The sequence below is a fragment of the Nerophis lumbriciformis genome, linkage group LG15 (genome assembly GCF_033978685.3).
Source record: "Nerophis lumbriciformis linkage group LG15, RoL_Nlum_v2.1, whole genome shotgun sequence".
Lineage (NCBI taxonomy): Eukaryota > Metazoa > Chordata > Actinopteri > Syngnathiformes > Syngnathidae > Nerophis > Nerophis lumbriciformis.
The window spans coordinates 15,038,453-15,065,063 of NC_084562.2; the positions used below are offsets into that span (position 1 = coordinate 15,038,453).

General features: G+C 39.6%; 1 protein-coding gene across 1 annotated transcript; it reads left to right on the plus strand.

Moving 5' to 3' along the window:
- Window positions 1–18,004: 18,004 nt before the first annotated feature.
- LOC133616205 (guanylyl cyclase-activating protein 2-like) lies at window positions 18,005–26,611 on the plus strand. Its single transcript, XM_072914789.1, has 4 exons — window positions 18,005–18,282; window positions 18,366–18,515; window positions 19,749–19,857; window positions 25,999–26,611. The coding sequence occupies exons 1-4, from the start codon at window positions 18,085–18,087 to the stop codon at window positions 26,124–26,126; spliced, it is 585 nt and encodes a 194-aa protein (XP_072770890.1). The 5' UTR covers window positions 18,005–18,084; the 3' UTR covers window positions 26,127–26,611.

The window sequence follows — 26,611 nt, forward strand, 5'->3', positions numbered from 1 at the left end:
TGCAACATCAATTAGTGATCAACCAACATCACAGCAATCTTTGTCTTTGGAGAAAGTGGAGTTTTAGCAAGCCCCAAGAATGCGTAAAGGGTCAGAAAAGTGTCTTACCTTCGGACAAAAAACAGACCAATGCAGTTAAGACAAAGCTGCGCACACAAACTCTTAGACTCAAATTGTTGTTTTCGAAAAGAGATTGCTTAAAACATTATTTTTGCCATTACAATACCGCAATAATGAATTAAAAAAGGTACTACACTGCCTTTGACGGAGCGCCATGGTGACATTGTTAGTTCAATGAGCCGAGGCGCAAGGTAGTCAACACACATGGAGCAATTACAAGCAGAAACAGTGGGGAAATGTACGTATTTTGCCTTAAAGGGGAACTGCACTTTTTTTGGAATTTTGCCTATCGTTCACAATCCTTACAAGAGTCAAGAAAACAAAAGTGTTTTGTTTTGTTTTGCATTCTAACATAAATAACAATAATAATAATAATACATTTTATTTATAAGGCACCTTTCTGGGCACTCAAGGACACCGTACAAAATCAAAACAATAAAATCAAATTGGATAAAAACAACAACAAAGATAGAGAAGATAAGATGATTACAATGAATAAGCAGTCAGGAATAGGTGTGTTTTGAGTCTTGATTTGAAGAGGGATATTGAGTCTAAGTTACGAAGGTCTGGTGGTAAAGAGTTCCAAAGATGTGGGGCAGAGCGGCTGAAAGCTCGGGCACCCATGGTGGACAGTTTGAATAAGGGGACAGTGAGATGGATGGATGAAGAGGATCTTAGGGAACGTGAGGGCGTGGCGACATGGATCAGGTCAGAAAGATGTAAAAATCAGCTTGTTCTTGGTGGCTAGCAATGCAACTAATGTGAGCAAATTATTTTTTGATTGCAATAAGTAGCTATTAATGACATTTGTTTGTGGTGCACCTTATTTGGAAAAGTATCAAAATACATTTTGGTACCAGTACCAAAATATTGGCATCGGAAAAATTATTCTTTGTACACCCTTGGTTGTATTTACATATATTTTTCTGACCTCATTGAATGTTGAAATTAGGTTAGGTAGATAATTAGTACTTTAAATTACCAATGAAAAACATCCTACTTGAGTTTGTTTATTGATAGTCTCCACAATGAATTTACTGTAAAACTAAGCACATAAAGTCAAGTACATTACACATACTGTACATGTAGGAATCATGGAAAATCAACAATACAGTTTGGTGTAATCTAAGAAAAAGTCATGCAACCTACAGGATGAAGGTTGGCACTTATGCCGCTATCTTAATGCTAAACATACAAAACCCAAAACCAGTGAAGCAAAGACAAGATATTTAACGTTCGAACTAAAAAACTTTGTTTTTTGCAAATATTAGCTCATTTGGAGTTTGATGCCTGCAACATGTTTCAAAAAAGCTGGCACAAGTGGCAAAAAGACTGAGAAAGTTGAGGGATGCTCATCAAACACTTATTTGGAACATCCCACAGGTGAACAGGATAATTGGGAACAGGTGGGTGCCTTGGTTGGGTATAAAAGCAGCTTCCATGTAATGCTCAGTCGTTCACAAACAAGGATGGGGCAAGGGTCACCACTTTGTGAACAAATGCGTGAGCAAATTGTCGAACAGTTTAAGAACAACATTTCTCAACGAGCTATTGCAAGGAATTTAGGGATTTCACCACCTACGGTCCGTAATATCATCAAAAGATTCAGAGAATCTCGAGAAATCACTGCATGTAAGCGATGATATTACGGACCTGCGATCCCTCAGGCGGTACTGCATCAAAGAGCGACATCAGTGTGTAAAGGATATCACCACATGGGCTCAGGAACACTTCAGAAAACCACTGTCAGAAACTATAGTTCGTCACTACATCTGTAAGTGCAAGTTAAAACTCTACTATGCAAAGCGAAACCCATTTATCAACAACACCCAGAAACGCCGCCAGCTTCGCTGGGCCCGAGCTCATCTAAGATGGACTGATGCAAAGTGTAGAAGTGTTCTGTGGTCTGACAAGTCCACATTTCAAATTGTTTTTGGAAACAGTGGACGTCGTGTCCTCTGGAAAAAAGAGGAAAAGAACCATACGGATTGTTATAGGCACAAAGTTCAAAAGCCAGCATCTGTGATGGTATGGGGGTGTATTAGTGCCCAAGGCATGGGTAACTTACACATCTGTGAAGGCCCCATTAATGATGAAAGGTACATACAGGTTTTGGAGCAACATATGTTGCCATCCAAGCAATGGTATTATGGACGACCCTGCTTATTTCAGCAAGACAATGTCAAACCACTTGTTACAACAGTGTGGCTTCATAGTAAAAGAGTGCGGAATGCAGACTTGTCTTCCATTGAAAATGTGTGGTGTGTATGAAGCCTAAAACACCACAACGGAGACCCCCGGACTGTTGAACAACTTAAGCTGTACATCAAGCAAGAATGGGAAATAATTCCACCTGAAAATATTAAAAAATTGGTCTCCTCAGTTCCCAAACGTTTACTGAGTGTTGTTAAAAGGAAAGGCCATGTAACACAGTGGTAAACATGCCCTTGTGCCAACTTTTTTGCAATGTGTTTTTGCCATTAAATTCTAAGTTAATGATTATTTGCAGAAAAAAATTGTTTGTCAGTTCAAACATTAAATATGTTATAGTCTTTGCAGGCTATTCAATTGAATATAAGTTGAAAAGGATTTGCAAATTGTTGTGTTCGGTTTTTATTTACGAATTACACAAGGTGTCAACTTCACTGGTTTTGGGGTTCGTACAATAGAGCATCCCATTGACAGCCTAACGACAATTAGCGTTACCATTGTAATAAACTTGTACAAACACTAATATTAAAATACATAACGTGGTCAATGTTCTTTTACCTTCCTGTATCGCAAATTAAAATGAAAATATATAGTTTTTCCCATTTTATTTATTTATTTTTTTTTTACTTACGGCAGCCCTAAATGTACTTTTTTTTGCAGACTTTCTGGCCTATATCAGAGTGGTTGATTTTACACAAGGGTACAACACAAACACTGACATCCTGTTTTCTGAAACAACCTTTTTTTTTTTTTGGCAAGGATGCCTTCTCTGAGTCACTTCACAAGCGCCTCGCGCATAATCGGATTGTGTACCGCCTGTCACTATAGCCCCGCGTCACCGCTGTCACAACAATACCTTTATGGTTATGTATATGGGTGTGGGTACAAGCAACAGCCTTCAGTTTGAGCGATATCACCGGCCTCCCTGAGTCGGGATGACGTAAGTCCGTTTACACACTCGTCACCTGCTCTTGTTTGCCAATAACTTCATGTATTCAAAAATATGTTTACTATGTTGTCTGTTGGTGTTCAGTCTTTGTTGGCGTATTAGCTCACTGACCACAGTTCTAGCTCTGGTGCCCCAAGGGAAGTTGCGAAAAAAACAAATCATATTACAATATTTGTCTATCAGGTCCAAAGCCGTGTATAGAGAGAGTTTGGTCAACTTTGTTTCCAAGTTGGTAGCAGACATGGCGCCCCGTCGTCCAATCAGAGTATGGCCAGACGATCTGCTAAATGATTGATCAAAAGCCCTTCACATGATTACCATGTTTGCTACCAAGGAGTTGGCCATACTCTTCTATACCAGGCTTTGATCAGGTTGAGACATGGGCGCCCTCTACGGGTAGGATGTGTCATACCACACGCTTATTTCTGACTGCTTATTCAGTGGAAATGTCAGCTATCTTTGTTGTCATTTTTTGTGCATTGCTTAGAAAAGCACCTTGAAAGTGAAATGTATTATTATTATTTTATTGTTTTATTATAGTCAGTGTTGGGCAAGCTACCGTATTTTTCAGCACTTAAAATCCTATCATTTTCTCAAAAATCGACAGTGCGCCTTATAACCAGCCTAATGTATGGAATAATTCTGGTTTTGCTTACCGACCTCGAAGCAATTTTATTTGGTACATGGTGTAATGATAAATATGACCGTAGATGGCAGTCAAACATAAGAGATAAGTGTAGACTGCACTGGGATGTCAATATGACTAAAATAAACAACACCAACATTTGAAATGTTAAATGGAAGTAACTGATTATAAGGCGCACTGCCGATGAATGGTCTATTTTAAAAAAAATCTTTTTTCATATATAAGGCGCACTGGATTATAAGGCGCATTAAAGGAGTCAAATTATAATTTTTTTTCTGAATTGAAAACCTTTCCTTGTGGTCTACATAACATGTAATGGTGGTTCTTTGGTCAAAATGTTGCATAGATTATATTTTACAGATCATCTTCAAGCCGCTTTCTGACAGTCGCTTCCGGATGTGCCGTTTTGTGGGCGGTCTTATTTACGTGGCTCACCTTCATCAATCGTCTTTGTTGTAGCGGTGTATACAGCGTGCAAGGACGGGAGTGGAAGAAGTGTCAAAAGATGGAGCTAACTCTTTTAAAGACATTCAGACTTTACTTAAAACGGAGCAGCATCTCCTCATCGGGAAACAACAACACCCGTAAAAAAAAAACGTCCGACCAGAACTCTCTAATAACTAAAGTTCCTTGGGTGATTAATGTAAACTCACTACACCGGTATGTTTTAGCGCTTTCATGGCGAGTTTACTGACAGATATAAGTAAGAACTTTACACTACTTTATATTACAAATGGCAACAGCATGAATTGATTAACGTGGACCCTGACTTAAACAAGTTAAAAAACGTATTCGGGTGTTACCATTTAGTGGTCAGTTGTACGGAATATGTACTGTACTGTGCAATCTACTAATAAAGCAATCAATATAAATAAATAAATGGGTTGTACTTGTATAGCGCTTTTCTACCTTCAAGGTACTCAAAGCGCTTTGACACTACTTCCACATTTACCCATTCACACACACATTCACACACTGATGGAGGGAGCTGCCAAGCAAGGCGCTAACCAGCACCCATCAGGAGCAAGGGTGAAATGTCTTGCTCAGGACACAACGGACATGACGAGGTTGGTACTAGGTGGGGATTGAACCAGGGACCCTCGGGCCGCGCACGGCCATTCTCCCATTGCGCCACGCCGTCAATCAAGCGGAAGACGAATGTCCCATAACAAGAAGATAGAGAAAAAGAAGCTTATCGACTACGTCACGGACTACAAAGGCGGACGCGCGCAATTTTTCAGAATTTATGCAGATCCCAAATACAGATTAGCAGGTATCAGAAAGAAAGAAAAGTTGCTTTTTCATGATATTCCAAAACAAAACGCCAGATAATGTCTTACCTTATACACACACCATAATAATACTCGTATGTGAAGCACAGTACAATCCATCAAGCGGTGCAGCTTCATAGCTTACCAAAGTCGTACTAAAACATTTTGATATATTTTTGAGCACCTTGTGTAATGTTCTATACTTTCAATGGAACATACAAAATGTTGGTGTTGTTTACTTGAGTCATATTGCCATCAAAGTGCAGTCTACACGTATCTCTTATGTTTGACTGCCATCTACTGGTCACACTTATCATTGCACCATTTACCAAATAAAATAGCTTCGAGCTCGGTAAGCAAAACCAGAATTATTCCGTACATTAGGCTCACCGGGTTATAAGGCGCACTGTCGAGTTTTGAGGGAAAGAAAATTATTTTAAGTGCGCCTTATAGTCTGGAAAATACGGTAACAGGTTTTTCAGAGATGGGTTTTGGGGGTGCCACACTGTATTGTTATTCTTTCTAGTATTCTCCTTACAGTATGCTTTTTTTTTTTTCAAAAAGGTTCTTGTGGTAAATGACATTGTTGCTAGTCATAACAAAACAAGTCATTTAATAATTAAATGGCACTAATAAAGACACAAACAGTTGTTCTCGGCACAACAAGTAAAATGTATCTTATTAGACAGATTGAGCAACATGATTGTTTTGTGTTTTTAATGTTTCGAAATTGTCATTGATTAATGGGTGAATGTCTTGTTCAGGGAGCTCGACGAAGATCTGATTATCGGATACTTTATTTGTGTGTGTGTGTGTGTCAGATTGTGAGAGACAGCTTGTGTGTGTGTGTGTGTGTGTGTGTGTGTGTGTGTGTGTGTGTGTGTGTGTGTGTGTGTGTGTGTGTGTGTGTGTGTGTGTGTGTGTGTGTGTGTGTGTGTGTGTGTGTGTGTGTGTGTGTGTGTGTGTGTGTGACTGTGATGCTCGGAGAACTAAAATAAGACCATGTTGACAGATAACTGGGCAGAAACAAATGAAAAATCAATACCCCCTCATATCACTCATGCTTTAGTTCCAGGGGAGGATAACATTCCTGTAAAAGAATGGATGAACCTCTGCTATTTTGATAATATAATTATATCAATGCATCACATTTATACAGAGTTGGTGATAAGTAGTTTTCTAATACTTACATATAATATGTTTAAATAGATAAATACATCTTTAACTTTTCAATACTTAATTAAAATTGGAATTAAATAAATAAATGTGTTATTAAATGTGTCAGTTAATTAATTTATGTAAATGTATAATTATTGAACTGTTTAACTTACAATATTTACTTAATGATCTAAAAAAAAATTTTTTTTCACAATATTATTATTTATTTCACAATTATGTCATGTTCTAAATCAGAGGTGTTGGAATCGTGACCCCCGGGCATCTTCACTTTGGTCCGCACTTTTTCAAGCAGCTTTGTCACCATTTTGTGGATAATGAGCAAAAAAGCTCAATGCCCACTAATCATGGCTTGAAAGGAATTTAACGCAGGGTTTATTTATATGACACAATGCAGACAACCTTCCCTAGTCATGATGAAAAATGTTTTCGAACCAACACAACATGCCAACAGATATGGTCACACGTAACACAATTTGTGGATATTATGATAAAAATAATCAGATTTACACCCATTTAAATTCATTACAAAGCATGATGGGAAAAATACAGAACACTCTTTCCACAGTTATTCATGTTTGGCGCATTTTAGCTTCTTGATATTTCGGATTGTGTGTTTGTGTGTGTGTGTATACATGTGTATATATATATATATATATATATATATATATATATATATATATATATGTATATATATATGTATATATCTGTATATCAGTGACGTGCAGTCAGGGGAGGCAGGTGAGGCGGGGCCTCACGTGCCATCATGGAAAGAAAAAAAATGTAAAGAGAAAAAAAAAAAATTAAATTGTTATATGTATCCAGTGATTATACTATAAAGTTATTTTCCATTTCCGTGGCGAAGTTGGTAGAGTGGAGTTCAATCCCCACCTTCTACCATCCTAGTCACGTCTGTTGTGTCCTTGGGCAAGACACTTCACCCCTTGCTCCTGAGGGCTGCTGGTTAGCGCCTTGCATGGCAGCTCCCGCCATCAGTGTGTGAATGTGTGTGTGAATGGGTGAATGTGGAAATAGTGTCAAAGCGCTTTGAGTACCTTGAAGGTAGAAAAGCGCTATACAAGTATAACCCATTTATCATTTAATTTATTATCATTTTTGCGACTACTCGGCTGCAGAAGAAGTGACAACAAGCAGCAACAGTTAGCGATCGTTTATTTTTTCCTCTCGCCTGGAGGATTACATATCTAAAATAAAACAGTTTTCTAAACTGGCCTTTCAATCGAAGCAGGAGGTAATAATTAAAGGAAGATCTCCATTGAGACAGAGAGACTTTTAAAACTGAAGAAAGATAAGGAAGACTTCTATAAACAAGTTATCGATGCTTTTGTTCAGAAGGAGCTTAATACATGGACTTAATATATAAGTAAAGGTTAGACCATAATAACATTTTTTTTTAATTAAATGTGCTTTTTTGTGTGCTACAGTTTGCATGTGTAAAGTTAAAGTTAAGTTAAAATACCAATGATTGTCACACACACACTAGGTGTGGTGAAATTTGTCCTCTGCATTTGACCCATCCCCTTGTTCACCCCCTGGGAGGTGAGAGGAGCAGTGGGCAGCAGCGGCGCCGCGCCCGGGAATAATTTTTGGTGATTTAACCCCCAATTCCAACCCTTGATGCTGAGTGCCAAGCAGGGAAGAATGGTGGTATGAGCTTTTAAACATAACCTGTTAACTGCTGCCAATCAAATGGTGAATAAGATACTCTTTAGGGTTCATATGTTTGTAAATCTGACTGTGATGAAGTCAGCCATCAACCTCACCGCACGTCACGGCTGTATATATACATATATGTGTGTGTATATATGTGTGTGTGTATATATATATATATATATATATATATATATATATATTACATACATATATGTATGCGTATATATATATATATATATATATATATATATATATATATATATATATATATATATATATATATATATATATATATATGTGTGTGTGTGTGTGTGTTTACATGCTTTCGGCCCTTTTAGGCCAATGTGGCCCCCATGGCAAAAGGTTTGGACACCTCTGTTCTAAATGATTTAAATATTTCATTATTCCACAGTTTAACAATTTTTTTGTTAATTATTTATTATCTATCAGCCGGAATTAAATGGATCATAAAAATTCAATCGTGAAATATTTAAATAATGAAATAACAAATGAATCAGAATCAGAAATACTTTATTAATCCCCAAGGGTAAATTAAGACACATGTAATGATCAATTAAATCGGTAAATAAATAATTAAATTGTGAAACAATTACTTGAATAAGGAAATGTTTATCATTCAGTTAATGACACATTTAAGTAAATACATCAACATGTATTTATTTGTTTCATTCTGTCCCATTTGTCCCTCCATGCGGGGCCTTGGCTTTTGCAGCATTTTTGGTTTTGACCTATTTGAGTGTTTGAAGATTATTACCCCCTGTTAGGAGATGACTTCATTGGTCACATTGACTTGTCATTACAACAGGAACAGAACAATGTATGATGCACTTTTTTTGACTGTTGGCATCTGGGGTTTGTATTTGGGACCTCCACAAGTGCCAGAAATGTGAATCAAAACCATGGAGGCGTTGAGGTAGATATTCATTCAACTATTTTCCAGAAAGACTTCGGACATTTTTTATTCTCCGGAGCGGCAGCACAGAGCGAGAATTGCACAGATAACACATAGCCTGGCTAAAGAATATACAGAAGGATCCACCTAATACTAAATTTAATCTACAAAACCCAAAACCAGTGTATTTAGCACGTTGTCATCCATCCATCCATCCTTGGCACGTTGTGCAATTCGTAAATAACAACAGAATACAATGATTTGCAAATCCTTTTCAACTTATATTCAATTGAATAGACTGCAAAGATAAGATATTTAATGTTCGAATAGAGAAACGTATTTGTTTTTTGTGCAAATAATCATTAACTTAGAATTTAATGGCAGCAACACATTGCAAAAAAGTTGTCACAGGGGCATTTCTACTACGGTGTTACATGGCCTTTCCCTTTAACAACACTCTGAGGAACTAAGGAGACCAATTTTTGAAGCTTTTCAGGTGGAATTCTTTCCCATTCTTGCTTGATGTACAGCTTAAGTTGTTCAACAGTCCGGGGTCTCCGTTGTGGTATTTTAGGCTTCATAATGCGCCACACATTTTCAATGGGAGACAGGTCTGGACTACAGGCAGGCCAGTTTAGTACCCACACTCTTTTATTATGAAGCCACGCTGTTGGAACGCATGGCTTGGCATTGTCGTGCTGAAATAAGCAGGGGCGTCGATGATAACGTTGCTTGGATGACAACATATGTTGCTCCAAAACCTGTATGTATCTTTCAGCATTAATGGTGCCTTCACAGATGTGTAAGTTACCCACGCCTTGGGCACTAATACACCCCCATTCCATCACAGATGCTGGCTTTTCAACTTTGCGCCTATAACAATCCGGATGGTTCTTTTCCTCTTTGTTCCGGAGAATGCGACATCCACGGTTTCCAAAAACAAATCGAAATGTGGACTCGTCAGACCACAGAACACTTTTCCACTTTGCATCAGTCCATCTTACAAGCCGGTAATTTTTCTGGGTGTTGTAGAGTTTAAACTTGCACCGAGCAATGTAGCATTCTTAGCCTACAGACGACAGACAGACTACATACAATGCAATATTCTTGCCTGGGTGAACACAGTCGTTTCAGAAAGTGAGACAGACGTCATGCTAACACGTAGCACGTATACTGATAACCTTATGGTCTGAAAGGTGTTGAAAGAGAGAGCTAATTTAAAGTAACCTTTGAGATGCTTTCATCTCCCCGGTTCTGAAGTTTCTTTGTTCTCATCTTTCAGCTCGTACGTGTACGCTTGGACGCTGAAATGCAAAATTATGACTAAGAGGCACCACTATTATATGTTTTGTAGTGTTTTATGTGTAGTTGAAAAATCATAGTGATATTTTAACAAACAAAATAATCCTTTTATACCTCCTTTATTTAAATCTTTATCCAATTTTCTAGGACATTCCGTGCAGTTAGATCAGATTAAAGGAAATGTATTCTCCTTTCCTACCAGAGGATCTCATTATCTCATAGATCTGTCAGGCAAACATTCTGCGGTTGGTCTTCTGAGTCACAAACAGACACTTTGCATCGGTGATAGTTGCCATATTTGCGTTCTGTTTTGCAACGAAACTTGAAAGTCCTGCTTTGAAAATGACTATAACTGCTAGGTAATACGCTTATTTTGGACTCAACCCTCAAAATCACGCTGTGGATGCTTAATATGGAACGTGCATTATGATTATATTTGCACATATCAATGTACACAAAAATAAATATATCATATTATTATTAACACTTGATAACTTCATTATTCTAAAAATCAGCTATCCATCCATCCATAAGGTTTTTCTGAAAATGGGAGCATTTTGTGGAATCTTGATGTGATCTTTTACTGCCATCTGGTGGACAATTGTGGATAATGACAGTATGAGGCTCAGGCCAGTACCTCCTCATTAATTGCTATAATAATCAATATAATAGGTTTTTCTAAACAAATAAAAGCTTGATTATTTAACCAGCTATATTAAACTCAATATATTGACGGTGTTATTTGAATAATTCATGGATAGTAATGAAATGCCAATCAAATGGAAACATACATTGGCTTGTTGAGAATTCTGATGTGGGTTTTTTTGCTCATTTCTTCAATCTGCAAAACATTTCAGACAAATTATAGATCTGATTCATGAACATTCACCTCAAATACATGTCTGTGAAGAAGGTTAGAGTTCATGTTGACCACCAAAGGTAATGTATGAGCTGGATAAGATTTTAATCTCATTAGGTTTGGTTTAACGTCTTCAGGTCAAAGGTGGGTCAACAAACGTAGATCCTCACACATGCACGCAACTGAGCTTATTCTTAGGAATTTTTACCATGAGTTTTAAGCCGTTATAATAATTATTGAGCAGTGTCGTTTTATTTTATAAAAATAAAAGTCTGTCTCTCATCTTTCTCATCTAAATGAGAAGGGTTTCATTTCAATGTAACAAATATTAGCGCTGACATGATAGGAGGTGTTAGTTAGTACCTGTTGTATTCAGATGAGGTTGTTGTATATTTGTTGGTCGTTTGATGGGTGATGAGCCAAGAAGACGCCAACGAGGAATCGTTGAACAAAAAGCTTTGTTTGTTTTAGCGAGCCTCAGACTGGAGCTGCAGTTTCCAGGAGAAAAAGTATGGGCCTGATTACTCTTCTGCTGTCTTCTTGGACAACTGTCCTTAAATACATTTTACACGAAGACAGTTACTCTGTCGTTCTAGCCTCGGGGTCGGTCAGTCTGGACAACACTCAGCATGTTTGTACAAATGCGGAAAACACCTGGGCGTTGTCACTTTGCTTAATGGAGTCCAACCCCTGATCTCTACTCCTACTGGTGGGGGCTCTTACCAAATGTCGTTATTGTGTTTACACTTCTTCCTAAACTCCAACTGCTGCTATCCTTTAAGTCCCCCAATGTCCTGGGGGCAAGAGTCACCACTCTGGAGAGCTTGTGATGGACATGTGCACTTTTGAAGCTATTTCCTTAGTAGAATAATCCTCTAAAGGATTCTGTGACCAAATACAAACACATGCTAGCTCACAATTATATCAGAAAATGGTACATAGTATAATTCACCTCAACATGCTAGCGTTACTGCTGCTGGCATTAAATAGGAGAGATTAAAAATGTGTTTATATTTTATTGCATGTTGTGTGTTCAAATGTGTCAGCATGTCCTATTGATGAACTAGCAGCCTTATAATTATTACAAGTCACGCTGTTGCAATCTTTTCTTGTAAAATGTAGTCAACTGTAGAGCGTTTGTTGCGCCTGGGCTTCGCCATTTTGTGATCTGACGTCACTACGCACATTGCGTAATGACGTCATTCCCACATGGAAGAATCGATAAGAAACCGCTAGACAAAATGGCAAGAGATTCCGAGGAATTGGTACACTGACCGGTTCCCACCACTACTTACACCATATGTAAAAGTTCCTTCAAGCTGTTTTGGGTTGACAACACCAATTCTTAAAGACGTTGTAGTAAAGTTGATGGCCGTGCCACTCCCCCAGGACAGAGTGACTGTGTGATGGGTGTGGAGCCAAGAAAACTGCAATGAGGAATCGTCGAACAAAAAGTTTCAGCAGGTCTCAGACTGGAACTGCAGATTCCAGGAGATAGAGTATGGGCTTGATCACTTCTCTGCTGTCTTCTTGGACAACTGTCCTTAAATACCTTTTACACAAAGACAGTTACTCTTTGTTGTTCTAGCCTTGGGGCCGGTCTGTCAACCTATTTCCTGTGATCGGTTCGAGTCGGGTAACCTCCGACTCTTATCCTCTGCTCCTACTTGTGAGGGCTTCCTACTCAGTGGCCTAGTGGTTAGAGTGTCCGCCCTGTGTCGGTAGGTCGTGAGTTCAAACCCCGGTCGAGTCATACCAAAGACTATAAAAATGGGACCCATTACCTCCCTGCTTGGCACTCAGCATCAAGGGTTGGAATTGGGGGTTAAATCACCAAAATGATTCCCGGGCACGGCCACCGCTGCTGCCCACTGCTCACCTCACCTCCCAGGGGGTGAACAAGGGGATGAGTCAAATGCGGAGGACAAATTTCACCACACCTCGTGTGTGTGTGACAATCATTGGTACTTTAACTTAACTTTAACTTTCCTACCAGATGTTGCTAATGTCTTTACGCTTCCTCCTAAAATCCAAACCTGCATTCCTGTAGGATTCCAATTTCCTGGGGGCAAGAGCCACCACTCTCCGGAGAGCTTGTGATGGACATGTGCACTGTTGAAGCTATCTTAGGGCATATTTCCTTAGTAGAATAATCCTCTAAAGGATTCTGTGACCAAATACAAATACATGCATATAAGAAAATGGTACACCACAAAGTGATTCTGTCAAAGCGTAGTCCCACACTTGGGACAATCAAATACACAAACACACAACATTCATGTGCGTTAAATGTACATTACATTACCAATGTACTCCATACCTACAGTATCGATAAACCTGAACACTTTTAATCTCCTTTCACTGGTTTCACTGTTGATCAGTCTTTCTGAGTAGCAACTGGATAAGTTCCAAATTCTAAACCTTGGCAGAAGGCAACTTTTGGGCAAGCTCAGCCTTGTATAAAGAGTTTTGCTTCTGGACAAACCATGAGTTCTTAAAAAATTAAAATCTCTATACCATTTGAGACTTTTAGTTAAGCGTGACCTACTTAAAGATCATCTCAATCCAAGTCTCCTGAAGGATTTGTCTCCCCTGGCTAATGTAATCTAATTAAAGGAGATTGATATACCAATTCCAAATTAGCATGGCCTGGAGCGCCTTAAGCTCTTAGCTTGTTTTTAGTGGAGGACAGTGAAGAGACTGATCTACAACAACACGGGACAGGGTCAGGTGGTCAGTAGAACCACGTGGATGTACATGTTTAAAGGCCTACTGAAATTCGATTTTCTTATTTAAACGGGGATAGCAGGTCCATTCTATGTGTCATACTTGATCATTTTGCGATATTGCCATATTTTTGCTGAAAGGATTTAGTAGAGAACATCAACGATAAAGTTCGCAACTTTTGGTCGCTGATAAAAAAGCCTTGCCTGTACCGGAAGTAGCAGACAATATGCGCGTGACGTCACAGGTTGTGGAGCTCCTCACATCCGCACATTGTTTACAATCATGGCCACCAGCAGCGAGAGCGATTCGGACCGAGAAAGCGACGATTTCCCCATTAATTTGAGCGAGGATGAAAGATTTGTGGATGAGGAAAGTGAGAGTGAAGGACGAGAGGGCAGTGGGAGCGATTCAGATAGGGAAGATGCTATGAGAGGCGGGTGGGACCTGATATTCAGCTGGGAATGACTAAAACAGTAAATAAACACAAGACATATATATACTCTATTAGCCACAACACAACCAGGCTTATATTTAATATGCCACAAATTAATCCCGCATAACAAACACCTCCCCCCTCCCGTCCATACAACCCGCCAATACAACTCAAACACCTGCACAACACACTCAATCCCACAGCCCAAAGTACCGTTCACCTCCCCAAAGTTCATACAGCACATATATTTCCCCAAAGTCCCCAAAGTTACGTACGTGACATGCACATAGCGGCACGCACGTTCGGGCAAGCGAACAAATGTTTGGAAGCCGCAACTGCATGCGTACTCACGGTACCGCGTCTGCGTATCCAACTCAAAGTCCTCCTAGTAAGAGTCTCTGTTGTCCCAGTTCTCCACAGGCCAATGGTAAAGCTTGACTGTCATCTTTCGGGAATGTAAACAATGAAACACCGGCTGTGTTATCCGGCACAACAGTCAGGGGGTGCATTCTACGGCGGGGGTGCGTTATCCGGCACAACACTTGCCTCAATACACCGCTTCCCACCTACAGCTTTCTTCTTTGCTGTCTCCATTGTTCATTGAACACATTGCAAAAGATTCACCAACACAGATGTCCAGAATACTGTGGAATTTTGCGATGAAAACAGACGACTTAATAGCTGGCCACCATGCTGTCCCAAAATGTCCTCTACAATCCGTGACGTCACGCACAGGCGTCACGTTTTCAGCAGGATATTTCGCGCGAAGTTTAAAATTGCACTTTAGTAAGCTAACCCGGCCGTATTGGCATGTGTTGCAATGTTAAGATTTCATCCTTGATATATAAACTATCAGACTGCGTGGTCGGTAGTAGTGGGTTTCAGTAGGCCTTTAAGGCAGTCTGTCATAACGTTTTTAGCATTCAATCAGACATTATTGTGAGGTTTTGTATTAGTGTTCCTAAAAGTAGGACCCAAGCACACATACTGTACAGCAGATTTTCACAGCTTACATGTATACCGGCCCCCAGACACATTTTTCTTCTCTAAATTTGGCCCACCGAGTCAAAATAATTCTAATTGTATTTCGTACAAAATACAATTGGAATATCCAATTGTATTTTGTACAAAACTGTACACATTGAAACATGAAATATTTACACAGGGTTTTGTGTTCATTCACAAATTGAACAAAATCACAAATTTAACAAAAGACAGTCCCTGTAAAGAAGTCAATTGATCACGGTCTTCGTCCGTCTCCTCGAGTCCATGTCAGTCTGGCCTTTTGGGGTCGGTTGTCGGTGGTGGATCTCATTTCCATGTGTTCTTTTCGAAGGCTGGGTTCGTCTTTGGCTTTGAGGCTGCGTCTTGTGCATTTTATCCATAATGCGCTAAACAGCTGACTGAATGATTGTGTGAGTGTGTTTGATTTAATGTGAACGATGTTATTGGTCTGATGTGACGAGGCAAAATGTACTGGCAGCTTGTGAAGCTCGTGACTGACAGGCTTGCTACTGACAGTTTGGCTATGTTTGGGTTTTCCTGTGTTTAGAATCACTTCCTGTCCTGGTGCTCTTGTTTTGGCAGTATTTCCTGCTTGGTCCCGCCGAAGCAACGCTCACCACCCATCTATGCAACATTTTGACCAAAAAAAACACCATTACATGTTATGTAGACCAGTGTTTTTCAACCTTTTTTGAGCCTAGGCACATTTTTGCCATTGAAAAAATGCGGAGGCACGCCACCAGCAGAAAACATAAAAACATTAAACTCAGCAGCTGATATTGACAATAAAAAGTTGTTCTCGCAAGTGTTGGATAAGAATTCAAACCATAACCAACAATGAATGACTATAGCTCTTGTCTCAAAGTACTGTCACATCACGCCGTGACTTATTTGGGGTTTTTTAGTGTCTTCCTGTGTGTAATGTTTAGTTCTTGTCTTGTGCTCTTATTTTGGTGGCTTTTCCTGTTTTGTTGGTATTTTCCTGTAGAAGTTTCATGTCTTCCGCATGTTTTGTTTTAGCAAACAAGGCTATTTAAGTTGTCGCTATCCTTCTTTGCGAAGACATTGTTGATTGTCATGTCATGTTCGGATGTACTTTGTGGACGCCGTCTTTGCTCCACAGTAAGTCTTTGCTGTCGTCCAGCATTCTGTTTTTGTTTACTTTGCAACCAGTTCAGTTTTAGTTTCGTTTTGCATAGCCTTCCCTAAACTTCAATGCCTTTTCTTAGCGGCACTCGCCTTTTGTTATTTTTGGTTTAAGCATTAGACACCCTTTTACCTGCATGCTGTCGTCTGCATATTGTGATCACAACAAACCATGTTTCCGACATCTACAAAGCAATTAGCTACCAGCTCCCACCTACTGATATGGAAGATTACAACATGGTTCCTCTGCCGCATTCTAGACAGCACCGACACTCAACAACGGCACATTTGCAGATTATTATTACTGGTTTGCAAAAAATATTTTTAACCCAAATATGCGAAATTACATATTCTCCCATGGCACACCAGCCTGTATCTCACGGCACACTAGTGTGCCACGGCACAGTGGTTGAAAAACACTGATGTAGACCACAAGGCATACTTGCCAACCCTCCCGGATTTTCCGGGAGACTCCCGAAATTCAGCGCCTCTCCCGAAAACCTCCCGGGACAAATTTTCTCCTGAAAATCTCCCGAAATTCAGGCGGACTCAGGTCCTCATGGACCTGAGTCCGCCTGAATTAACTAACTATACTGAATTAACTAACCCACAATATAAACAGCATACCTGCCCAATCACGTTATAACTATAGAATGATCGAGAGCGAGTTCTTGGTTTCTTATGTGGGTTTATTGTTAGGCAGTTTCATTAACGTCCTCCCAGCGCGGTAACAACACACAACAACAGCAGTCATGTTTTGGTCTACCATAAAGCAGTTCGTCTGCCGTAAACAGCAATGTTGACAGAGAATAGAACAAGGATGGACAATTCAACCCTTAACTCAACAATGAGTAGATGAGTGTTATGTGTGTGTATATGTGTAAATAAATGAACACTGAAATTCATTTATTTTATATATATATATATATATATATATATATATATATATATATATATATATATATATATATATATATATATATATATATATATTAAAATAAATATATATATATACATATATATATATAGCTAGAATTCACGGAACGTCAAGTATTTCATATATATATATATATATATTATATGTATATATATATAATATATATATATATATATATATATATATATATATGAAATACTTGACATGGTGAATTCTAGCTGTAAATATACTCCTCCCCTTTTAGCCACGCCCCCGACCACGCCCACCCCACCTACCGAAATCGGAGGTCTCAAGGTTGGCAAGTATGCCACAAGGAAGTGTTTTCCATTTGGAAAAAAAATAATAATAATACGACTCCTTTAATGTGCCTTATAATCCGGTGCCCCTTATATATGAAAAAAGATCAAAAATAGACCATTCATCGGCAGTGCGCCTTATAATCCGGTGCGCCCTATGGTCCGTAAAATACAGTAATATCAGCCAGAAATGTGTTTGGCCCAGACCACATTAAACTAAGAGCTAACTCTGAGAGGAAACCCCAACAAGGTAATCCAGTCTTAATCTTCAAGCCACACTAATACCTGTCTCAAACGTAAACTGGATCTTTGGGATTTCCACAGGCTTAAAAATAAACAACCGAGTGACTAAGATGCCTCCTTCTAGTCTGCACACCCGGGTAGGGAGTGAACGACAATGAACTGATCAAATACCAACCATGGGACAGGCACAGCAAACGGAGAACGCCGAAGAAATCGACATAAAAGCACTTCAGGATATGTACAAAAAGTTTGTCACGGAGTGCCCGAGCGGACGACTTTTTCTGCACGAGTTCAAGCGTTTCTTTGGCGTGGACCCCACAGGTGAAGCTTCAGATTACGCGGAGAACATGTTTCGAGCCTTTGACAAAAACGGGGTATGATCTTCTAAAGCCCACGCATTTTTGTTTCTCTCTGTGCCAAAATGACCGTCATTGTCCATCATCCACCTTCCTTGCAGGACAATACGATAGATTTCCTTGAGTTTGTGGCGGCACTGAACCTCGTCTTTCGGGGCGACACGGAGCACAAGCTGCGCTGGTCATTCAAGGTGTACGACAAAGACAGCAACGGCTTTGTGGACAGGGACGAGCTGCGGTCAATAATCGATGTAAGCTTACGTCAAAGGCAAAGCGGGATTAATTGTCCGCATATGAAAGCAAGCTTTTTGCATGTGACTGAATGTGTTATCATACTGGTAATAGTGCACTTTTACTGCAGATATACAGTATTTATAGCAGGGGTGGCAAACTCATTTTAGATCGGGGGCCACATGGAGAAAAATCTACTCCCAAGTGGGCCTGGACTGGTAAAATCACGGCATGATAACTTAAAAATAAAGACAACTTCAGACTGTTGAAAATAGAACAAGCACATTCTGAAAATGTACAAATCATAATGTTGTTAGTTTTTTTTTTACACTTACATGTAATCTTTATTTGTTGTTATTTATATTTTTTGAATAAATTATGTGATAATGTTCATGAGTCAACTCATTGGTGTTCATTTTCAATCTATCAAGATAAAAAAAAAATGATATCAAAATCAAATTACAGTATGTTATTTAAATAAATAAATAAATGATAAATGGGTTATACTTGTATAGCGCTTTTCTACCTTCAAGGTACTCAAAGCGCTTTGACAGTATTTCCACATTCATCCATTCACACACACATTCACACACTGATGGCGGGAGCTGCCATGCAAGACGCTAACCAGCAGCCATCAGGAGCAAGGGGTGAAGTGTCTTGCCCAAGGACACAACGGACGTGACTAGGATGGTAGAAGGTGGGGATTGAACCCCAGTAACCAGCAACCCTCCGATTGCTGGCACGGCCACTCTACCAACTTCGCCACGCCGTCGTGTAGTTTGATCATTTTCTTCGACTGATGTACTAACAAGTGGTTTATGTTGTACATGTGTAGCATCATCTACAAAGATACAAAGAATTGCTATTGCGACATCTAGTGGACACATTTAGAACAGCAGTTTCTTTCATTCAAAAATTTCTGGTTCATTTTTATACTTAGCAAACTCATCCAGCGGGCCGGATAAAACCTGTTGGCGGGCCTGATCCGGCCCCCGGGCCTTACGTTTGACACCCCTGCTTTATAGTATCACTGAACAAAACAGTTGTTGTGCTTCATCCAATGATCATATCTTCAACAAGTAATTTTTTGAGTCAGTAAAATGAATTTGAATTTATAATCTGTTTTTCTGTCAAATTATTCCATCCATCCATTTTCTACCGCTTGTCCCTTTTGGGGTGGCGGGGGGTGCTGGAGCCTATCTTATTATTTTTCCAATTAAAGCAATGTTTTTTTTTTCTTTATGTCTGTGTAGAGTATTCATCGTGCGACGAAAGGCAACAAGAAAGACAGCAACGAGCCCCATATGACGGTGGACGATGCTGTGAATCGAATAATGCAGGCAGTCGATACTGATGGCGATGGTGAGCAATTATCACAGTTCTTGTTCACCATTGAAAGTAATTTGCAAAGATCTAAAAAGCAAGTGTTTTGCTTAAAAAGGGTGTGTACTGTCCGTAAGCGTGTTGTGGGTGATCTACTAACTAGTGCTGTATTCGACTAAAGATGTTCATAGTCAAATCTGATTTGGCAGATTTTGTCGATAGTCGACTATTAGTCGAATCGATTATGTTTTTTTTAAGAGAGAACTACTGTATTTTCCGGACCATAGGGCACACTGCCGATGAATGGGCTATTTTCGATCTTTTTTCATATATAAGGTATATATTATAGGGCGCATTATAGGAGTCATATTTATTTATTTTTTTCTAAATGTAAAACACTTCCTTGTGGTCTACATAACATGTAATGGTGGTTCTTTGGTCAAAATGTTGCATAGATTATGTTTTACAGATCATCTTCAAGCCGCTTTTTGACAGTCGCTTCCGGATGCACTGTTTTATGGGCGGTCTTATTTACGTGGCTCACCTTCGACAGCGTTTTCTCCCCGTCATCTTTGTTGTAGCGGTGTAGCGTGCAAGGACGGGAGTGGAAGAAGTGTCAAAAGATGGAGCTAACTGTTTTAATGACATTCAGACTTTACTTCAATCAATAACGGAGCAGCGTCTCATCATCAGGAAACAACATGTGTCCCGTGAAAACCCGTCCGACCGGAACTCTCTAATAACTAAAGTTCCTTGGGTGAATAATGTAAACTCCGGTATGTTTTAGTGCTTTCATGGCGAGTTTACTGACAGATATAAGTAAGAACTTTACACTGCTTAATATTAGAAATGGCAACAGTGGAGGATGAATGTCCCATAACAAGAAGATAGAGAAAAAGAAGAAGCCAATCAACTACGGACTACAAAAGCGGATGCGCACAATTTTTCAGGATTTATGCTGATCCCAAATACAGATCAGCAGGTACCAGAAGGTAAGAAAAGTTTCTTTTGCATAATATTGCGAAACAAAACCCCAGATAATTTGTCTTACCGTATACACACACCATAATAATACTCGTATGTTGAAGCACAGTACAATCCATCAAGCGGTGCGGCTTCATAGCTTACCAAAGTCGTACTAAAACATTTTGATACATTTTTGAGCGCCGTGTGTAATCTTCTATATTTTCAATGGAACATATAAAATGTTGGTGTTGTTTCCTTGAGCCATATTGCCAACATAAGGCAGTCTACACGTATCTCTTATGTTTGACTGCCATCTACCGGTCACACTTATCATTACACCATGTACCAAATAAAATTGCTTCGAGGTCGGTAAGCAAAACCAAAATTATTCCGTACATTACGCGCACCGGGTTGTAAGGCGCATTGTCAAGTTTTGAGGAAAAAAAAGGATTTTAAATATGCCTTATAGTTAGGAAAATACGGTAAACAAAAATGTGATGATAATAGTATATTCATACTGACTGGTCACTAGGTGTCAGCATAATATATAATGTAAATGTAGCGGCTATAAAGGGATTGTTTCAAATTATTACAAAAGGAATACAGTCAAAATTTGATTGATTGATTGAAACTTGTATAAGTAGATTGCACAGTACAGTACATATTCCGTACAATTGACCACTAAATGGTAACACCTGAATAAGTTTTTCAACTTGTTTAAGTCGGGGTCCACGTAATCAATTCATGGTAAAAGAGAGCAATGGAGTGAAATTACTGCCACAAACACGCAAAAATGTTTCACAAATGCCAAAAAACATTTCACAAACTCAAAAACATTTTCCACAAACACACAAAAGGAGTAAAAAAAACCTGATTTCTTCAAGTTAAAAAGAAGTTGCAAGTAGAAAACCAATTTACCGGTACTTAAACTGACTCAGCAGCACCCCCTGTCGTTGAAGAGTGCAAACTACGATTTCTGGCTGTGAGATACAAAAAATGGCGCATGTACAACAAAAAGGGGAAAAAACCGTGGCAGAAGTATTAACTTGAAAAAATCGTTTTTAACTCGAAGGAAATCATTTTTACCTGTGAATCCTTTTATGTGTTTGTAGAGGTATTTTGTTTTTTTAGTTTGTGAAACATTTTTGAGCTTGTGAAACGTTTTTGTGTGTCTGTGGTGTTTTGGCAGTAATTTCACTCCATAGAGATCTCATTTGCAACTTTTTCTACCTCAACAAAAGTCTTAACCATTCCGATAAACGAATAAACACGACAGAGATGGGATGGTTTAGTGAGATCCTCGGCTCTGGCTCCGCACCGTAAAGACGTTAACTTGACTTGAGTCGAGGAAATAAAATAAAAAATATATTTTTGGTATGTGAACCTGTGGATGGATTATTACCTTTACGGAAAATAGATACACCTCCGTGGAGAGATGACGCATCCCGGGCGTGCAACGTGTCCAAAACCCTGCAAAGGGATTCAGCCGGCATTTTGGCTTAAAAACTAACGATAAAGGTGAAGCTATAACACTGAAACACCCTCAGGAAGAGATGCTAACGAGCGGATAAAGTCCATCCGCAGTCGGCAGTGTTTTTAGCTACTTCTAAATCACTAATCCTGGTCTCCATGGCGACAAATAAAGTAAGTTTCTTACAAGTATCATCCTTGCAGGACGAGGAATAGCGAAACATGCTTCACTACACACCGGTGTCACAATGTAAACAAACGCTATTGGTGGATCTACACCTGACATCCACTGTAATGATACCAAGTACAGTAGCAGTCCTCCTCCACATCGAGAGGAGCCAGATGAGGTGGTTCGGGCATCTGGTCAGGATGCCACCCGAACGCCTCCCTAGGGAGGTGTTTAGGGCACGTCCAACCGGAGGGAGGCCACGGGGAAGACCCAGGACACGTTGGGAAGACTATGTCTCCCGGCTGGCCTGGGAACGCCTCGGGATCCCCCGGGAGGAGCTGGACGAAGTGGCTGGGAAGAGGAAAGTCTGGGTTTCCCTGCTTAGGCTGCTACCCCCGCAACCAGACCTCGGATAAGCGGAAGAAGATGGATGGATGGATGGATGGCATCTCCTATATATAAAAACAAATGCTAGCAAAAAACGATCATCCTTGTGGTTTAGAACAGTGCCTGGGCCGCCAAAAAACATCTGTTTCTCAGCTGTGGTCCGTACAGACCACAGCGGTACTCAGTTGTAATACACTTGTCCACCACTTGTGGCAGTAATGACAATCTCAAACAAACAGAAGAAGTCTGGAGCTAAATTGAGAAGTTTCTTAAGCGCAAAAATTATGACTAAAGTGCTGAAATTTTTGTACTTTAATTTTAATCACAGTTTTGTTAAACACATACAATAATAATTGTGTTGTTGTTTTTTTAGCAAAACATAATTGTATATACATGTATTTTTTGTCAGTTATGTATGAGTCCATTCTTATGCAGTACATTTGGTTACTACTTATTTTTCTAATCAGCCTGACCTAACCCTAAGATTTACTTTTTAAATGAATATTAATCTTTGTGATTAACGTATGGTTTCGTATCATTTGACAAGGTTAGATATCCATCCATCCATTTTCTACCGCTTATTCCCTTCGGGGTCGCGGGGGGTGCTGGAGCCTATCTCAGCTACAATCGGGCGGAAGGCGGGGCACACCCTGGACAAGTCGCCACCCCATCGCAGGGCCAAAAGGTTAGATATAATTATTGAATATGATTTAATTCAGAGGTAATATTTGAGTGGGCCCTGGGCCCCTCTGTAGTGGAAACGTTTGGCCCCAAGAAAAACATTCATAAACCCTGGTTTAGGACATCCCTGCCATGCACAGTCCACCACAGGCACCGATGGAGGTGCGACAGGCCTAAGGCCCAGCGGCAAGACCACCTTGCTGTAATTAAAATGGTCTAGATAAAATATATTGGATATACTTAGGTGTAAATTTGGTGTAAATGTTACTATATTGTCGCATTTATGAACTACTTTGTAGGTATGTCTGCAAGATGTCCATTTTCTGTGTTTTTTTTAACCAAGTAATAACGTCGCCGTCGTTTACCAGCTAACCAATTAAATTAAAATGTTGTAAAGACAAATAAACATGCACGTATTTATTATATAGACATCAGAGCAGGTGGGAGGGCAATAGAAAAGAAGGAATTACACGCGAGTCTCCATGCAGAAGCCCCATAACATTCCGATAGACTGAAGCAAAGGGGTTTCCATATAATATGTCCAATCCATATGTCCATACAAGTATGTGCACCTCGCAGTGACGTCACACTTGCCCATCGTTAGAAAAAGATGCAACAAATATACAAACCCCGTTTCCATATGAGTTGGGAAATTGTGTTAGATGTAAATATAAACGGAATACAATGAATTGCAAATCCTTTTCAACCCATATTCAATTGAATGCACTACAAAGACAAGATATTTGATGTTCAAACTCATAACTTTATTTTTTTTTGCAAATAATAATCAACTTAGAATTTCATGGCTGCAACACGTGCCAAGGTAGTTGAGAAAGGGCATGTTCACCACTGTGTTACATGGCCTTTCCTTTTAACAACATTCAGTAAACGTTTGGGAACTGAGGAGACACATTTTTAAGCTTCTCAGGTGGAATTCTTTCCCATTCTTGCTTGATGTACAGCTTAAGTGTTTCAACAGTCCGGGGGTCTCCGTTGTGGTAGTTTAGGCTTCATAATGCACCACACATTTTCAATGGGAGACAGGTCTGGACTACAGGCAGGCCAGTCTAGTACCCGCACTCTTTTACTGTGAAGCCACGTTGATGTAACATGTGGCTTGGCATTGTCTTGCTGAAATAAGCAGGGGCGTCCATGGTAACGTTGCTTGGATGGCAACATATGTTGCTCCAAAACTTGTATGTACCTTTCAGCATTAATGGCGCCTTCACAGATGTGTAAGTTACCCATGTCTTGGGCACTAATACACCCCCATACCATCACAGATGCTGGCTTTTCAACTTTGCGTCTATAACAATCCGGAGGGTTCTTTTCCTCTTTGGTCCGGAAGACACGACGTCCACAGTTTCCAAAAACAATTTGAAACGTGGACTTGTCGACCACAGAACACTTTTCCACTTTGCATCAGTCCATCTTAGATGAGCTCAGGCCCAGCGGAGCCGACTGCGTTTCTGGGTGTTGTTGATAAACGGTTTCCGCCTTGCATAGGAGAGTTTTAATTTGCACTTACAGATGTAACGACCAACTGTAGTTACTGACAGTGGGTTTCTGAAGTGTTCCTGAGCCCATGTGGTGATATCCTTTACACACTGATGTCGCTTGTTGATGCAGTACAGCCTGAGGGATCGAAGGTCACGGGCTTAGCTGCTTACATGCAGTGATTTCTCCAAATTCTCTGAACCCTTTGATGATATTACAGACCGTAGATGGTGAAATCCCTAAATTCCTTGCAATAGCTGGTTGAGAAAAGTTTTTCTTAAACTGTTCAACAATTTGCTCACGCATTTGTTGACAAAGTGGTGACCCTCGCCCCATCCTTGTTTGTGAATGACTGAGCATTTCATGGAATCTACTTTTATACCCAATCATAGCACCCACCTGTTCCCAATTTGCCTGTTCACCTGTGGGATGTTCCAAATAAGTGTTTGATGAGCATTCCTCAACTTTATCAGTATTTATTGCCACCTTTCCCAACTTCTTTGTCACGTGTTGCTGGCATCAAATTCTAAAGTTAATGATTTTTTGCAACAAAAAAAAAAGTTTATCAGTTTGAACATCAAATATGTTGTCTTTGTAGCATATTCAACTGAATATGGGTTGAAAATGATTTGCAAATCGTTGTATTCCGTTTATATTTACATCTAACACAATTTCCCAACTCATATGGAAACGGGGTTTGTAGAAGCAAAACAGCCACCGCAGAACAGTTTTAGTCTTGATAAATCATATTTCATGTGCTAAATGATTATATTTGCATCTCATTCTCCTACTATTGTGGCTGTTCTAATAATCAGCAGATATATTCTGCATAAACATGAAGACAGACACGCTAAATGGGTTTGCGCTTCTATTTTGCTCATTTAAGAGAGGCAAAAGCTATCAAGTTTGCACGTGTTTTAATGCATGCAAACCTTTAGTAACTCGGGCCCTACACTGTCGGGACTAAGAAAGACAAAACAGTCATTATGTCTTGTGTTTTTGTTCTGCAGGCTGCATTAATATGGAAGAGTTCATCAGAGGGGCAAAGCAGGACCCCTGGGTGCTCAACATGCTGAAAGTGGACATAAAACCTTCCCAGTGGATTCTGGATCAAAGGAGAGAGAGCGCGCACTTCTGAAAATGGTACACATCATAGGCCTTTACCTCAATAAAAACCCATTTAGTGCTTAAAGTGCCCTGGCATGTTACTGTAGTTGTACAGTTTGTTTTTATTCATACAGTCATACAAACATGTCATTTATGCATCACCTCACTGGATTTAAAGTAAAATAACCAACATATGTCTGAAGTGTAGTAAACACACGGCCTTTAAGAAAGTACAACTAGAATGCATACATTTTCAGAGGCTGAAAAATATCGGAACTTTTGGGATAATTGTTGATTAATACCCTAATCTTAACACCGGTTCGCTCCTTTGCAGCGAACCAGTGCCAGAAGTCTGGTACGGAGGGTCAAATGGGAAATAAGTAAATACATTTTCAAAGAATTACTAAAATGTGTAATTTAATTGATTATACCGTATTTTTCGGAGTATAAGTCGCACCGGAGTATAAGTCGCACCTGCCGAAAATGCATAATAAAAAAGGAAAAAAACATATAAAA

Coding starts and splice junctions, on each gene's coding strand:
- LOC133616205 (XM_072914789.1), top strand. CDS start 18,085: ATGGGACAGGCACAGCAAACGGAGAACGCCGAAGAAATCGACATAAAA. Junction 18,283..18,365: donor GAGCCTTTGACAAAAACGGG/GTATGATCTTCT, acceptor CCTTCCTTGCAG/GACAATACGATAGATTTCCT. Junction 19,858..25,998: donor AGTCGATACTGATGGCGATG/GTGAGCAATTAT, acceptor TTTGTTCTGCAG/GCTGCATTAATATGGAAGAG.